At 34.2% G+C, this 17,508-nt stretch overlaps 1 protein-coding gene across 1 annotated transcript; it reads right to left on the bottom strand.

The window, feature by feature from the left end:
- Positions 1 to 229: 229 nt before the first annotated feature.
- Positions 230 to 7,981, bottom strand: LOC143450397 (cilium assembly protein DZIP1L-like). The gene is made up of 20 exons (XM_076950922.1): positions 7,832 to 7,981; positions 7,554 to 7,711; positions 7,294 to 7,410; positions 6,414 to 6,608; positions 6,112 to 6,211; positions 5,849 to 5,949; positions 5,571 to 5,732; positions 5,169 to 5,318; positions 4,538 to 4,657; positions 4,392 to 4,466; positions 4,268 to 4,301; positions 3,990 to 4,123; positions 3,741 to 3,894; positions 3,535 to 3,577; positions 3,040 to 3,327; positions 2,678 to 2,808; positions 2,415 to 2,533; positions 2,248 to 2,317; positions 664 to 765; positions 230 to 436 (listed from the first exon to the last, which is right to left on the bottom strand). Exons 1-20 carry the CDS (start codon positions 7,875 to 7,877, stop codon positions 357 to 359), a joined length of 2,379 nt encoding a protein of 792 aa, XP_076807037.1. The 5' UTR covers positions 7,878 to 7,981; the 3' UTR covers positions 230 to 356.
- Between the last annotated feature and the right edge of the window lie 9,527 nt (positions 7,982 to 17,508).

Genomic DNA, 17,508 nt, shown 5'->3' with positions numbered 1-17,508 from the left:
TATTTGTCGATTGTGAATATTTTTTCGCGCTCGTACTCTACAGATGCTTGAATGCAATAGTATTGCAGCACGATAATTCAAGTTGGAATTTAGCAATGTGTAAAATTACACTCGGGACAGCGCGTACTAACTAGGAAGAACGCGCGCCTTGTTCACTTCCTCATAATCACAAAGTTTCGAGCGCCTCAAGCCCTTTATCAAAGTTCGTAAATTTTACCTGTACCTTACATAGAGCACTGGGCGGATTAATTTATTTTGAAAAGCAAATACATTACAGGCTACGTACAATCTTACTTCAATACTACGCATCAAAAATAATACTACATTACAAAAAATAGAATATTGCTGGCTTATGTTTATGTAAGAATTTCCTCAAGTTCTAAGTCATCATCCCAGTCGGAGTCTTCGTGGGTCTGGTCTTTTGTACCTTTGTGGCCTGAAAAGTTAAATACGGACGTGATTGTTTCAAAAAAGAGTTTTTGTTATATCCGCAGGAATATAATATAAAACATTAATAACGAAATGCTTTACGTCAAGACAATGCATAGTTTAAAATTTAGGCCAAACACAGATAGTTCTACTTTCAGCTGCAAGCAAAGACGAAACATGAGCAATGAGCATATGTCGTTTATTTCTCCCCAATATAAATAAATCTTTACTTACCAGACCCCCACACGCTTGTACCGTAAGTATTAGAAGAATTGGACGCGCCACTCCTCCGCAACCCACTGCCTAGAGGTGCTCTTGAACCGGCTGGACGAACATCTGTTAGCAGTCGTTTATTTCAATACACGGTACAATTCAGTAACATGCTTTGTACGGTACGTAATTTTATCAATGCAATGCTTCAATATGCAAAGACAGCTGTTGGTAAACAAACATTAAGCCAGTGTTTATGCTCGAAATACTTCAAAGACAGGAGGCGCAATGAATGACGTCACTTGCTGGTTTCGCTCAACCCGTGTATTTACATGACTCATGCCGATGCGCAACGAAAACGGTTGTCAACAGAGAACAGCAATGGTCGTTAGCAAGTTCGTCATGAATTGCTATGAATATAGTCAGGGTTGCCATCGGTCTGGACTCAAAAATAAGGACGAACAGGAAACAAAAGAAGAATACTACCTTAATCAGTGCACAACAGGAGAAGGCAATCATTGTTCCAAAAATGAAAAAACTAGCTATTATTTGCATGTTCTCAATTTTTGTGTCTCTTTGGTACAAAGTGGTATACTTAAGGTGTCAAAATGCCCAAAATACGAAAATCTGCCCTAAAAATAAGACGAAAATGAGGACGCAAGTGAAAATAAGGACATTTCTTAGAAAAAAGGACAAAATTATTTTATAAGACACGGACCTTCAAAATAAGGACAAATCTTAGAAATAAGGATGGTATGGCAACCCTGAATATAGTTCTATTGGCTGAAGCTTCATAACGCAAGTATACGACGTTGTTGCACATCTCTCCGCAAAGGTTTTCAAAGAAAACTTGTATTTTTTAAGGGATTTCCTGATCAAATGCAGAGACGTATAACGTATAGCTGGTTTTAAAATTTGATTAGGAGATGCGTGAGTAAAATCTACCGAAAATGGTAATTTTGGGTCAAAATCTTGTTTTGACAAAATGCCGTTTCCAAACAAAACTGATTTTTGCGTGAAAGAAACAGCAATGAAAAATAAATACCGAAAATATAAACGCACCCTGGTTTAGAAATCTGGTTTTGTAATCTCAGTGCTACAAAATTGTAAATCTTTGGCAAAATACAAATTATTGAATGTTATTATATTTTTGGAAAGCATTTTTTAAGAAACGTTTTTTTTTCAACGCCAAACGTAAAACGCTAAGTTATTTGTAAAAACGTTGACCGATTCGACACTTCAGTTTACATCAAAATATGAGAATTTCGCGAGTTACTAAAACTGATAAATTTTTTACAAAAAATTTAACCAAACATTTTGGGCCAAAGTGATTTTAAGTTGATGTGTATATCCTTGTAGCATCTTACTGTGAGTCTTAGATGTACATAATGTCGATTTAGGTATTTAGCTTACCAAAATTTAAGATCAGCGAAGTGCCTTACGTTCTATGCACATAACAGATATGAGATTTCAAATTCTCATAGCTTTTTCCTTTAACGAAACCGAAAAGCACTTGGTGCTGCAAAAAAATTTCATGCGCATTTAGCCTTCATGTAAACGTGCTTTGAGTAACATGTGATTGGGCGCGAAATCAATGATAAAAATAACCTGTTTTTGCAACGTTTTCTTCCAAGGAGCTTACTACGAAAGAATCATCGTCTTCATCATGTTCAAATTTCTGCAAAAAGGCCGCTTTAATTCCTTTGCTAGACAACCACAGTGCCGATGATCAATCAGCGACAAGTACGATATGTATGTACAAGCACTGCCTTTACCTCTATTTTAGTTTCATGCTTTGGGGCCACATCTACTGCACCGGCAGGAGGTTTTTTACGAGGGCCACCAAGCTGCCTTTCAATAGATTTTGTCAAATCTTTTACAGTACGTCCCTTATCTAAAGACATAATACCGTTCTTCAAACAAAAGGTATGAAACGGCAAATACCAAAAAACAACCAAGAACCAAATGATCACAATTTTTTTAGCTCTGACAAACCTACAACTGCGCAAATAGTTTTATGTATGCATGATGGCGTCACCTTGTGGTTGTTCGTCGTCGTCGTCGTCGTCCGATGAAAATAAATCGTCCAAGTCAGACTCGTGGGTGGGTTTTACAGGCTCTGGGGCCGGTAAGACAGAAATTTCGGAATCGTCGGTATCCCACGGAGAGCTTAAATAAATGAAAATGGGAAACAAGGCGCTGGTTAACATTATTAAAGTAACGGGACGTCTAAAAATTACAATGTGTCATAAAATATCATTAGATTGTCCTATCATTTTTCTCCAGGCACTTGAAATAATATTCAGCTATGCTTTGCTACATCAGAAGTAGGTAGCACGTCCATCAGATATTCGACATTAATATTTTGCAATAGTTTTACAGTATTTAGTGGTAACTTACATGTCATGTCCTTCAGCTGCACGAGGTGACGGAACAGGTGATTTCTTGGTCACAATGGGCGCTTGTTTCGTCACAGATGCGACCTCTTTTGGCGCCGTTGTTCGTGCTCTTTTATTAGGTTGACTAAGTGCGGTTGCCGGCGAAGATCCTGGTGTTTTATTCACTCTGCTGTCAGAAGCAAATTTCTTCTTAGGTGACTTTTTCTCAACCGGTGGGGATTTGCGACGTAGTGGTGTACTGGATGCTTGCGGTATCGGGGCTGGTTGCAAAGAAGGGGACGATCTGGCCCTATCAAACAAATACTTTACATCTAGTAGTATTTTTGAGAAAGAATAAAGGCTCGAGGGGTGTATGAAAAGCACTGAGCTTCATAAAAACTAGAAAACACACTGGCCTTTATTTTCAAGCATAAAGTCCCTTCGAAACACATTTGCTCCAGCAATGCAGGAGTACTTAAGGAAAAGTAAATGGTAAAGGATATTGTTCATAACTCACTTTTTTAAAGTGCTTGAAGCTTTCTTTTTTGGCTTTGGTTGCGCTGTTGGATAAACAAAAATTCAAACCCTTAGATTTGTAAAATGTGCAACAATTGTAACAAGAACATGCAATGTTTTGTCAAACGCATGAGAACTACTAACGTCCCATTTAATTAGTTTAATTATGTATAGCAAATCAATTAGTTAATCTAACATTGTAGCTACCTGGTGACCTCCTTTTCAGTTCTTCGTCAAGGTTTCTGCGAAGGGTTTCTCGCATCTGATAATATCGAGGGATCTCCTTTGCACTTTGCTGACGCTGAGTTTTCAACACCATAAGTTTATTGGTCAAAGTCGATGTGCTTATTCCTGGGACGGTCTGTAATGGAATTAAGACATTAGAAATTCTTGTTACTTTATTGTCTGTAATGTTCAGGCAAAGTGGAAGTTTAGCATAAACTATGAATATCTTACAGGGTCAATTCCACAGTTGGCTAACTGTTCATCTAAAATTGCCTTAAGGTGATCTTTGAAGTTTGCAGCCATTTCTTTTTTGAGTTTTTCTCTGGCTGTGGGGTCCTTCGAGGCATCTGTGCTCTCACTTTCATCTACAGAAACAAACAAACTCACAAACTACATAAGCAAAGAACTTCCACCTCTTTCAGCCATTAGAAGTGCCAACTTGGATATTGCATAACTTATTTTTAAAATTACATTTGGGTATTTATTGTTAATTTAAGTTTGATATTTACCTTCTGATACAAAAAGCTGCTTTGGTTTTGTTTCCTGGAGAAAAAATTGCACAAAGCAATTAAATAAATAAATTATGTAATGAAATAAATTTATGAACAACATGCTGGCCCGAAATTTATGCACCTGTTTCTTACTGGCTAATTTACGCATTTGTTTCTGCAACTGTGCAACCTTGGCGATCGAATTAGATTTGTTCATCTGAAAATCAGTATTATTTTAAGCTTGGAGTTTTAAAAAAAAAATAATAGGCAAATGCAAAAAAATTTTACCTGATTTTGTAGTTCTTGCATTTTTCTTTGTTGCTCCATTTCAATCTGATCTTTTTGCTTTTGCAATGATACTTGTTGGTCTTTGCGTAATTTCTTTAATGCCGCTGATAGTTGTTCAATCTAGAAATTCAAATTCTAACTGATGAAATATTATTGAAATTCTATTTTTGAAACGTAGTTCGGTACTTTGTCGGTACTCGGTACCGGTACTTTTCGTGTAAAAGATGCTGCAACAAATGAAATCTTTGCTGCAATTATGTCCCCGATAAAGGTTACTCCAGGTCAAAACATATGTGACGTTAATCACTTGCAACTTTACTTGCAATTTCTAGATTAAAAAAGATCCACAAATGCTAAAATTAGTATTAAGGATTAATTAACAAGTTTTTTTGAAAACAAACTTGTTGAAATTTTTTGCAAAAAGTAAGTCGGTACAGAGATTCAGTACGTTTTTTCAAAAGTACCGACGGTACTGGTATCGGTACTGCCCACCTATGAATATTGCAACTATTTATTTAACTACCACGAGTTATTTACCTGTTCATTGAAAAACATTTTTTTTCAACTATTGTCAGCTGTTACACAAATATAATATCTAAAGCACAAGAAGCTATCAGTAATGTATTTCGACCTGATTGTTTTTATCACTGTTTGTTTGTTCTAAAGAAATGACCCTTTCTTCATAATCACGCAGTTTCGTCTTCTCTTCCTCAAAATCGTCGACAAGTTCACCAAGGTTTGACTGTCGCTGATCCATCGTCTGTTGTAGATTGGTGATGGTCTAAACATTGAAAATATGCACATAAATACTTCATTATGTTTTGCTTTGTGCGTGGTATAATGCTGATGCCGTTATGTTTTATAATTTTAAAGGAAACAGAAAGATTAGTTCTGGCTTCATAATCAAACCAATTGCAAGAAGTAATTAACAAACAATTTTTAAGTGAGCTGTTCTATTAACTATACCACCTGGCATTGCATTAATAACACACTTCTGTTGTTTTGAGCCATATAGAAATAATAAGCCCATTACTTTTTGGTACTTTTGTTCTTTTGATTTCAGTTTGTTAATGTCAGAGATGAACGTTTCCTTCATTGCATTTATTTCCTCTTTCCATCTTACTTCTTCTTTTGACTTCCATTCATCCATCTCCATACGAGATTGTTCGGCCCATCTCTGCTTGTCTTCCTCAGCCTATTTCATTACATTTAATAAACTCACCAGCATAGTATAACACAAAAAGTTGAAATATATATGCCAGGTTATCAGTGAAAATAGTTTTGTTGCGATTGACTTGTCGTTTTATTTACCTTTTGTAGTTTTAAATTGAAGTTTTCTCTTTCACTCTTCAATTCAGATTCAAGCTGTCTTAGTTGGCCGCCTAGTTTTCCTTGTTCTCTTTGTGAATGAGCTAGATTGGTAACATTTTTTAATTAAAATACTATATTGTTCATCACTATGATAATGTATGCAGGGATTCCGTGAATGAAAATCTAAAACTAATTAAACATTGCAAGACCAAGTAAAGCATCAAAATGGATCAAAAACGAATTGCTAAGAAGAAAATCATTACCGATAACATCTCCGATATAATTAACTGAATCTGGATGACGTCGCTGCATGTGCCCTTGTAAAAAGCTTGCATTCATAAAAGCTTTCTCACAGTGTGGACACTAGGTGAAGATAAAAGTAAGCATGTATTGTTGAACAATATAAACTAAATGTAGCAAATTTAAACCAATTTAAAGAGCAATTGACACTGATGTTTACTATGAAAACATGCCCTATACAAATTACTAGACTGAATTTAACTAAACCGATACAAGCTTAGTGTCCTTATAAAATTTCGGGATGAAGGAACTTATATATGCTAACCTGGTAATAGCTTGAAGCACCTGCTTCTATAAGCATTTGTTGCTGTTGGATTATTTTTCTTCTTTTTTTACTTTCTTGTTTTACCTTATGTACCTCATCAGTCAATTCCACGATTTTCTGTTCCATTTGTTGCTTGTCTTTTCCTGCCACATTTATTCGACCCTCCAAGTCATCAATAATTGACTGTAAGTATTCCTACCAAACAGGAAATAATTAATGTTTAGGAAACAATCAAATGAAAACTAGGATGCTTGGACATTTCAAAGAAAAACTTATCTAGCTAATTGCCGCTTTCAAGCTAAAACTCTTAACCACTAAGAAATCACTGTTTGTGGAGAACATGTATCTAGGGCAGAATTTGAGGCAAAATCTTTTGTATTTCATCAACTCGCAAATTGTTTCTCCTTTTTTTATCAGCTTAACATTCAAATATTTAGTTTTCAAGATAAACTTTGGAGTCTAGCATGACATACATTGCAAGTACAACGAGTTTCATTACAACTCATAAAAATAAAAAGCAGTTTCGCATACTCTTATAAATCCTACTTGACAATTGTCGACCATGACAGCTAGCTGCAAGTTAATGGCTAAATAATTCGGCTACATTCGCTATCCTAATTATAAAAACTTGATCACTACAAATAAAATACATACAGACATAAAACACATTGTATATCCTACATCCAATATAACTGTAAAAATACATATGATACATTACTGGTATGTATACCAAAAATGATAGTTATGTCATACTTTTAGAGCAATGGTTGATGAGGTATAAACATAACCAACAGAAAGCATACTGTTATACTAAAAGTGTAATACTTATGTTAGTCATGTTAGTGTTACAGATGTATCATTCACAAATTAACTTGAATACCTGAGAGTGCAAAAGATACTCTATTGTGTATTGTCCCAATCTGAATAGTTTTACAAATAATGGATCAAGATCTCCAACTGCATCGATATTACAAAACGTGACGGTAACAATATGTTCCTACAAGGACAAAAAAATTTGCTCACAAAAATAACACAAAGCTATCATGTAGAACAACTTATGGCCTATCAGAACCATACATTACTTTAAATGTTGACAAAGATAATAGTTGCAAAAAACTATAGGCTGCTATTTGTACATACCTGAAGTGTAACAAAATCAAGCTCCTGAGCGACTTTATTGACATCAATTTTGCTAAGTTTTCTCCAATCAATATTGCCAGATCTTTGACGAAATTGAAATGGCGGTAGCATACTTTGGTATCGATTGCTACCTGATATTTCATACATGTGATCGACACCTGCAAAATGATGGTGTTTTTAATTAGGAAAAAATAATTTATGGTAATACAAATTAATAGCAAACCATACATTTGCAGCCACTTACAGTAATCTGTTATACGAATTTATTTTAAAGGTACCTGTTGAGTAATTAACAGGTGAAGTGTAACCCATTTCTCCAGACATATTGCCTACCGCCTGGTTTCACTTCAATAGGTCTAAAGGTACTGAGTACATACAAATTTGTAAATAAAGCACTTTTTTAAATGAAAGTAATATTATGTCAGCTGAGACCTACAAAACAAAGTATATACATACGTATATATAAACCTTGGGTATATGACAAAAATGTCTTTGCTCATAGCAACTTACATCAACCAAACAAAACAAATGTCTGTTTGAACACTGAATAATAAAAAATATACACATACAAATAAGAAAACTATGAAACCTATTAAGCAAAAATTTTTGCTGGAGCAATCACAATTTATTGACAAAAACTCCCATATATTCCAGTCTGGAAAAATAAACAATGATTACTTTTACCCTACTGGTATCCCAGATTGAAAAATATGCAAACTAGCTGAGCAGTTTCAAATCTGCACACTACTTTGTTGAGCCCATTTTTAAGCTTTTGATCTTTGTTGCACAAAGATTTCTCCCTAAAAACAAGAAATTTTTCAGGACAACCATAACAATGGAGTCCAGCAGGGCTGTTGTATGGTTGTACTGTTCATAAGGTTGTATACTGACATATGAGACCCAATTTTCCAACCTGACCGATATTACATTACACCTACTTACATATGGTTCCAATAATCTTTTTCAACCTTTTTTAATCATTCTGACTGAATTATTCTTATTGCAATTAAGGTTCTGATTAAAATTTAAAAGAAACAATCTTTAAATTCTGCATTGATATAACAAGTCTAATATACAAGTGCACAACCAGATGACGTCACAATTCGAGTAGCTAGGGTATAGCATACAAAGGCATCCTGGGGTTGTGCACACCCAAAATAACTTATCTACACCATACTCTTTCGCTCCCCACAACCACAATGGCGAAGAAATAAAGAATACAAAAGGCCTATCTATCAATGACCAAAGAACAGTCTGGCATTACAGCATTTACACTCAATTTGGGATGGAGTTGATAAAGTAGAATGCTGAAAGATGCATCATTGTATACCTTTTTAGAATTTTCTATGTTAACTATATAGCCTACACCATCTAACTTAAGCGGTACGTAACCAAGCAACAAACAACACAGCAACAACTTTCAAGAGCAAAGCAAACAAAACGCATTAAGCAAATATTGTAGAAAAGCATGAATTTAAAATAAGTCTTTACAGGAAAAACGAATCTTATCGTAAGAAGGTAATCTTTGGAAAGGTTTTAGCAAGTCTCTGTTATTCACGTCTCTGTATCTCATTGACGCTACCGCATTTATCACAATACCACTAGGCTAGATTATTATCCAACAAATATTGAATTCATTTTAAAAGCAAAATATGCGGGGAATACCCTTTAAATCATCGGCAGTTACTATGTCATGGTTGACTAGCAGCCAAATTTATTTATAAATTGTAAAGGGTTCGTATTGCCCGAACCCGTATTGCCCATATAGAGAAGTGTTCACCAGGTCTACGGTACAGAAGCAAGTGTTGTTAACGCTTTAATCATGCGCACTACAGCGGCAGCACCACTAGGTTCATTTTAAATTGTTTTTTTCTGGCTTTATAAGAGAAATTAACTAAAAATTTTGAATCATTATCTGTACTGTACCTTTTCAATAATAATTAATTGATATATTTTTTGTCTTTTTTAATTTATTTTTATACTGTATTGCAATAAACGAGTAGAATATAACTTATGTTGCTTTTACCAATGTTATTTGCACATGAAATACGAGTATAATTTATCACATAACCGTTGCGTGGCGCTACTGGTTAACAATCCTGTTCTTGTCCCTAACCGTGACATCGACCTGTCTTATTCAGTTAGGTTAAGTTTGTAGTAGATTAGTTTAGAGTTTAGACTAAGAACTTCTTTTAAAATCTAGCAAAGCAGCAATCGCAAGTTTACATGCTAAATTTTAAGTAGCTAAGTTCTATAGTGTCTGACACGCTATTTAAACTGTTTCATTAAATAACTCCTAACACTTAATTCATTAATTGAACTGGGTATTGATTTATTGCAGCACTTGCAATGAACTTCACTGATGATAATAATCTAATAATAATATCTTCACGACCAAGGTGTAACATTTAGGCACATGGTTTGATATCAAATAGTTAATACCATTCATGCATAAACACTGCAAGTTCCACAATAAATGAAAAAGCTGAGCAACATGAAGATAACTTTAAAAATTTGTCACCGATCATGCAAACTAAATTAATCAATATAACAATTCTGGGCAATCCAAAGTTCTTTGAGTCTTTATTTTTCTATAAATAAAAAGGACGTATGCCTTCTAAATAGCCAAAACACAAATTCAACACAGCTGAGTGCATTTAATATTTTACACAGTGTATTTCATTTTACCTTAAACCTACATTTTTAATCAATAATACCGAGATACCACGTCTGGCATTCGGTACCTGTATTATGAAAACCACGTGTTTTTTTAGTTCCGTATATTTAACCGTTTTTATAATGCGTTAGTTGTTTACTTATTGTGCGATGATTGCTTTACGGTGTTTTGGAATTAATTGATTAATTGCAATTATCATTGTTTATCTCACGTTTTGTGCGTTCTTATCTGATCAAGACTTTGACACCTTACCTTTAAAAGCTATAAAAGCTATAAAAGCCGTTGTTAAAAGTAATTTAAGTGATTTCTTGGGTTTTGGTTGGTGGCTATTTAATAAAATTTCTTTTTTTTTAATTGCTGGTACCGTGAATGAGGAAAACAGCCTGGTATTTGAAGATTCAGAATCTTTTGTTACACCTGTCACTATGAAATAAGACACAGAGCATTAGCATTATTTTATTGCTATGTTCGAACTACATCAGAAACACTTCTAACTTATTCAGGTTACCGCATTGACGAGTACAGCTTTTTTAACGAAAATTTTTTCCAACGGATTCGGCTCAAATGTTTAATAATCATTTTGATAAATACATTTCGTTATATCACAAACACTTTAAAACTAAATTCTTTAATTATAGTTTGAAATGTCGACATGGAAGTTACCATATCTTTAAATCGCTACCTTGTACGCTTACCCATAATTTTTTTTTTCACAAAGCAATTTAGAAATTAAATTATGAATGACTTTTGTTTTTGATAGCCTAAAAACTCACGTGCAACACATTAACAAACCTAAAAAGGTGGGTAACCCATAGTTTAATTTAAAAGAAAGTAGGCGTAATATGTAAAAAAATTCGAAGCGTTTTGAAGTCATTTCTTGTCTGGTACTTCTTTAATCCATTATTGTTGGTATGCCAAAATTTTCACTAAGCCTAAAACAAGCTCTGGTGTGAATATAGCTGATAATTACAGGAAGATTTACCACTCCTTCATAGAAATCCTAAAATCCTGTTTGAAACAATCAAACGTTTTACCTAAAGCCTTTAAGGTGTGAAAGGAGTGCACGGGAAGGAACAGGGATGTAGTTATGATTAAAACGGATTATAATTTATTATATAAATGTATATACACATATGGGTTGGAAATTAGTATCAAAACTTTGTCACGTTTTTCTCATAATCTTGTAAAGTTGAAAGTGCCCGTCCATGGTATGCGCGATATACTTTACAAGCTAAAGAAATTTTTATCACGGCTTTTCGGATATTTTGCTTTTGTTGAACAAATTTGCAATAAGATTTCTTGCAAAGAATTTCGATCATGCTTGTAGCTATTTTATAGAAAGATAATAAATGCGCAATATTTGACATAATCTTTTCTTAATCAATAAACAAATACCATCAATCAGTAAACAGCAAAATCCTAACCAACCAACAATCATGAAGAAATAATCAGATAAAATATTCCTGGTGTCTGGGGTTTAAAGGTTAGTATAACATAAATTTGCACAACGCTGTTTTGGTTATGCATCTTTATGAACAAGTAAATGCTTTGAAACGTTACTAAACATTTCCAAACCGTTTTGAAAACTACACAAGAGAAAATTACAAGATAACATTTTTCTCTGTACTGTACCCTTTTTTTTTTTTTTTTTTAGCAAAATCTTGCAATTCTTTTTATGTCAGCATAGTTCTACGCATGAAAAAAATTAATTGCGTCTAAATTTGCGTTCAAACATTGCTAAAAGAAATAATAACCACTTCATGACCTATTGTAATTGTAAGAGAGATTTGAATAATCTCCTCGAACCCAACCCGTTCTGATTGAATGAGGTAATTATTTTCTTTTGAAAAAAAGCATATGTCATGCAATGACGTTATTACGTAAACGTAAACGGCAGTAAAAAATTTAATGGTCAATTTTTTTTTATTAAAACGTGCAACTAAACAGTTAAAGATTTGAATTTAAAGGTTAAATATTTCAAATATAATAAACGAAATTTAAGGTCGTTGTCAGTGCACAGACATTGGACTTTAAACTCTTTTAAGTGCCATAATGTATTTCCACTTCAGCAAACAGTTAATGATAGATTTTGTCGTGCCTGACTTAATCAAGACCTTCTTTATTCGTGGGAAGAAGTTTCGTTAAATTACGAAAGTTTTTGGGTGGACAAGCACTGCCACTTTGTAAGTTTGGGCCGGTTGTGTATTAAAGCGCATCTAATAGATTCGCCATTCCTTTGTTCGGAAAAGCCACAGCAGTTATGCCACAAGTACGATATAATCCCTTGATGTCTGAGTACTAAAAGCTGGAAAACAAAATTTGCCGGCCAATGACGCAAAACCGGAGATCGGCCAACCGCTAATTAAGCCCCGCATGGGCGGCAATAATAAATTAAACAACCGTTGCGATGCACGTGACTTTATTGAAGACACTACATTAATGTTTTGGAAGTCGCCATTTGTGTCATTTATATCTTGTTTCGAGAAATTAACCCACCCACGTACATTATCTAAAGCATGTGTCCTCTCGTGTGCAACAGCAAAAATGTTTTACGTCAATAGACTTCTATACTACGATGGTACGTGTAAAAATGTCTTAAATGGGCTATAAGCTCTATAATTGGATAGAGTTTTGATGCCGTTTCTTATTCAATTTTTTTCCTATTTACAATTAATTTCAAAATTGTAAGTGTCATGGTTTTTATATAGATTCAAGTTATAGATGCAGAACTCACAATTACATATAACTCAAAACAAGTACAACATAATTTAAAACCTTTTAATGCATCTTGCCTGATTGTTTTCTATAGGAGTTTTAAAAGCATTTTTGCGGAATTTGTTCAAATTAATATTTATTGAGAAAAGGCCTCTTTTAGAAGAAACGCTTATTGCAGGTTGAAGGTTCCAAGATGAGCCCACACACAAATGATAAAACACTTTGAAAACAAGGTTTTGCGGTTGCTCAAACTCACGAAAGACATTGCCAGCACTTCGACAAAGAAATAAAGAGCATATTTGCTCTTGAAAGTGACATAGCCTTGCTTGGCGCTATTCGTGATCAGTTTATGTCTTTCTCAGTATCACCTCTGAATGAGTATTTGTTTTTAAGTTTGCTTCTGAAGTCAACGATAATAACAGATAAGGCGATGTTTAGTTCATAGATGCGCGTGTTTACTTGCGGGTTGCCCTGCTACGGTGATAGACATGATGATGGAATCTAAAAATAAACCCTTGAGAAGCCTTCTAAGCCAGTCTCCTGCAAACAAATCGACATATTTTATCAAAGTATGGCTTTAGATGATCCTAAAAGAATGCAGAAGAAATGAAGATAATGGGATAAAAATTTCTTCTGAGAATTTTGTCGTAAAACACTTTCCATCCTATCATACTGTGCTTTTTTTCGAATATTTTGCTCTTTAAAGATAAAACCAAACGCGATAAGAGTAACATATTTAAACAAACACATTTACTGCAATAAAGTCTTTAGCAAAACTTTGTAATTAAAGTTAGTTTTTTGGGCTGCATGGGAAAGTTGATAAACAGATAACTGGATGGTGTATTAATTATAAATCTGTAATGTTATTACAAACTTTCTTAACTTTCAATAGAAATTGAACATAATCTCACGAAATTTTCTAAACGGCTATGGTGAGGCTTTGCAAAAGCTGATGGGATATTTATTTTTCCATATATTTTGTTTGATGTGAGCATATAGTTTACATAAAAGCAAACATATTCATTGCAAATAAAGGCTTTATAACATAGCTTGTTTTTTTAAGACGTAGTTTGCTTCGTATGCATAAGGCTCTTTGCTGTCATTTTAGTGTAGTTCAACGTACAGAAGGGCTATTCTTCAAAATCCAGCTAAACGTTAGTCGTTTTATAAGCTGCTATTTCAAAACATCTGAGCGAAAGTGCAAACTTGATTCATGGTGTGTTTACTTATTCATTAGCCTTTCCAACTGAGAATAAAGTAACACACTTCAGTTGTCAACACACTATTGAGGATTAGCTTATAGCTATAAAGCTCAGCTGATACGCGTGCTTTTTCCGCGATAAAAGTGTAATTTTTCTGTGAATAATAACGAGTGATATTGTACTGTGGCCTTTACATATGAAAAATGCAAAATGCCGTTTTTCGAAGAAGGCGACGCCATTTTGTGCATTGGTGGATATCAACAAAATGCGTCAATAATAATTTGAATAACCGACTTTATGTTGTCGTTCTGTTAAAATCAATAACTTTACGCAAACCTCTATTTGTGAAAACTTGCTTTCAAGTAACAAAAACGTTGGTGTCAAAGTTTAATAAACCTAGCAGCTCTACCATTTCAAGCCAGGTATCCCTTTTATTGCATTAAATTTAGCGTATGGCAATGTATTTGAGAATTAGCAGTTCAAGACATCCCAAAAATCGGTTCTTAAGTTATACATATAACGTATGTATAGAATTATAACAGATGAACTAATATTTATAGTGCTTGTTTTACTGTATATATGTTTTGAAAATAACTCTTAGCTTATTTCTAATGGTTTAACGTTGAATGTATTACTACGAAAGACTTTGTTTCAGATCACGTTATGGTAAATTAACTGCGCAGAATATATGTTTGTCCACAAGCGCTGCAAGAATTCTATTGTTTTTAAGCGATCAAAGATGACGTTCCGGCCATTGATATTGTGCTGGCCGCATGTTCGCTTTTCATAGATGACAGACTTCTTATACTATGTAATGTTGGGCGTAAACTTGGTAAAGTATCAAATTCCAACTGAAAAGGCAGTCTTACACATGCAATTAACTGTCACGCCTAACAAGTTGGTAGCATTTATAATTGCCCCTGTCGATACGCGGATTATAAGCCGTTAATTGTACACTTTTTCATCTGGTAGTCAGCCGCCATAAACAAGCCTTTCTGAATCATTGTTTTTGACTTAGATTTCCAGAAATCAGGGTGGCTTAAAGGTGTGGATAATAATTACAAGTCTCAGTCGTGCACAAAGCCTACTGTTGACAACTTGACACATCTCACTGTCCACTTGACAGGCACTGCATTGCGATGTAGTCGTCAGTGTTTACATCAAAGGCCATGTAAAGCTTACAATAAAAGTTCTGAAAATTCCCTTTGGCTTTCGGATTTCCATGAAATTAATTACTGAATTCATAGCCGTCCAATCCCTTGTACTTGACTTTTAATTCTTTCCAAATCTCCTCGGAACATGCACTTACACGTTTTACTCTGGTATTTGCGGGATATTCACGAAATTTGTGTACAGACGGAATGCTGATTTCAGGTACGGACGCCTTTGAAAAAAATACTTGGAACTATTTCTGCAGTGCCCTTTCTCAATGTACAGGAAAGGCATTTGACACATTTTTGATGATTGTGGATTACATAGAATCGCCAGGTTTTTTTCCATAATTTTTAAAACTTTCACCAAAACGGTTTTCGGAAAAATCTGTTATGCTATGGAATTGTTTTAAAAATACAGGCTAACATCTATAACCGAGATCGCAAATGCTTATAGACTTCTGCGGAAAAAATGTCGAACATTAATTGTTCATTATCATGGAACAAAATCTGTAAACACTGAAATATTCATAAAAGTTAGATTACAGAATTAGTGTAATTCATGATGTTTTGATAGTTTTAGTAAGTTATTAAGCCTATTTCTTGTGGAAACAAATTTGAGACTTATCATGTTTCATCTTTGAGTTTCGTGAAATTCCGTGAATTCTATGAGTTGTGTGAAATCACGGAAAAGAACTAGAAAGCAACAAAAACATTTCATATCATCAAAAAGCACAGCAATAGCAGCAAAAAGCTTGCTTAGAAATTGGCTCTTGTCGGTCAATATTAAACATATATAAAAATAAAAATAAGTAATATGTTTCAAATTTTTCTCCACCATGTTGAACAGACTACGGCCTAACGTGAACATTAGTGGCCATAGACTGACAGTTCTTGGCGCTCCTGTTTCCTGTTATGTAAAACAATTTACATCATGATTAAATTTTGGTTTTGGACATATTTTCCAACTCAAGCTAAGTTATAATTATAAAACCTTCTAATATTGTTAAGCACGCGATTCTACTATATATAACGTATGTAAACTTATATCATTACATGTTAAAGTCAAAATAGACTACCGGTAGTCCTATGTTGAAATACTCTAAACTAAAAATGTATTGTTAAAAATACGTATATTCATCAAGTTTAGATTATACAAAAGTTTGTTGATTTTAAGTGCTTAAAGTGTATCTCCAGCATTCCGTTCGTTACGACTCGTATATGTACTAGTTTTAAAGCAGATGTGATCCTTCCTTGTTATTGCTTTATATGTAAAGTATGCAAGCGATTAATGTTTGATCTACCCGCAAGATTATCACTGCAATGACAATTTAAAATAAAGCAATCTGTTTCATAAACACAACAGGTGTTATATTCACAGGTGTTAGATTTAACTATAGATAAGATAATTTTGATGTTACAACCTTATACAAGAAGGAAGCTGAGAATGATAGCTATCGCGTGAATAATTGCATTATTCATCGCAGTTCTGCAAACATTTGACTTCCGGCAAATCTATTACAAAGGGTGGGGGGGGGGTCGACTTTTACACTTTTTTGCCTGTTGAGCACCTGTGTTATTACTACTTTCTGGCCTTTGACAGTGTTCTTTTTCACGTTGCATTTTTTGATATTTTCGAACCTGCATAGCCTGCATTCCATTTGTGTTGAAATTTGGTAATGCATCAAACAAGATTTGACACACATCAAATTGTAAGGGCAACTTTGCAAACAGCAAACAGCGTGTGGTAATTTCCATTAACACGGTAAATAAGCCTAGATATCAGATTGTGTACCATAAACAGTTTAAGGTGCGAAAGTCCGTTTCAATCTGAATCTGGATCCTTGTATAGTATCGTGTTATCTCATATGCATAAGGTGTAACAAATTTTTGACAAAACTGTAACAAAGATTTTCTCTTGTTTAAGATCACAAACATATAAGGTGGTTGATAAATCATCGTTCTTCAGGACATTCGGCCGTGACAGTGACCTTTACTGGAGCTTTGATGTCGACTGTGTCGCAGCTTGGTGATGTGCAGTTTGTTACAAGGCGAAAAATTTGACAAACCTTTTGGTTAAAAAACGCTAGTGTTGGTTTTGTTATCGTTGCATATCGATCTACAGATAAAGGATTTTGAGCGGCTTATTTTCATGCCACAATTTTAAGTCACCTGCTGTGAAAAATTTTACTTGCACGAGAAACCTTACA

This window comes from Clavelina lepadiformis, chromosome 3 (assembly GCF_947623445.1).
Source record: "Clavelina lepadiformis chromosome 3, kaClaLepa1.1, whole genome shotgun sequence".
Lineage (NCBI taxonomy): Eukaryota > Metazoa > Chordata > Ascidiacea > Aplousobranchia > Clavelinidae > Clavelina > Clavelina lepadiformis.
Note: the sequence above shows the minus strand (reverse complement) of the source record. Positions and strands in the feature narration are given on the sequence as shown.

What these genes read in the sequence shown, in the direction of transcription:
- LOC143450397 (XM_076950922.1), bottom strand. Translation starts at nt 7,877, where the DNA reads ATGTCTGGAGAAATGGGTTACACTTCACCTGTTAATTACTCAACAG. An exon ending in TTATATCGGAGATGTTATCG is followed by an intron (nt 5,950 to 6,111) that starts GTAATGATTTTC and finishes TTACCAATCTAG; the next exon opens with CTCATTCACAAAGAGAACAA. An exon ending in AGAAAACGTTGCAAAAACAG is followed by an intron (nt 766 to 2,247) that starts GTTATTTTTATC and finishes GACTGCTAACAG; the next exon opens with ATGTTCGTCCAGCCGGTTCA.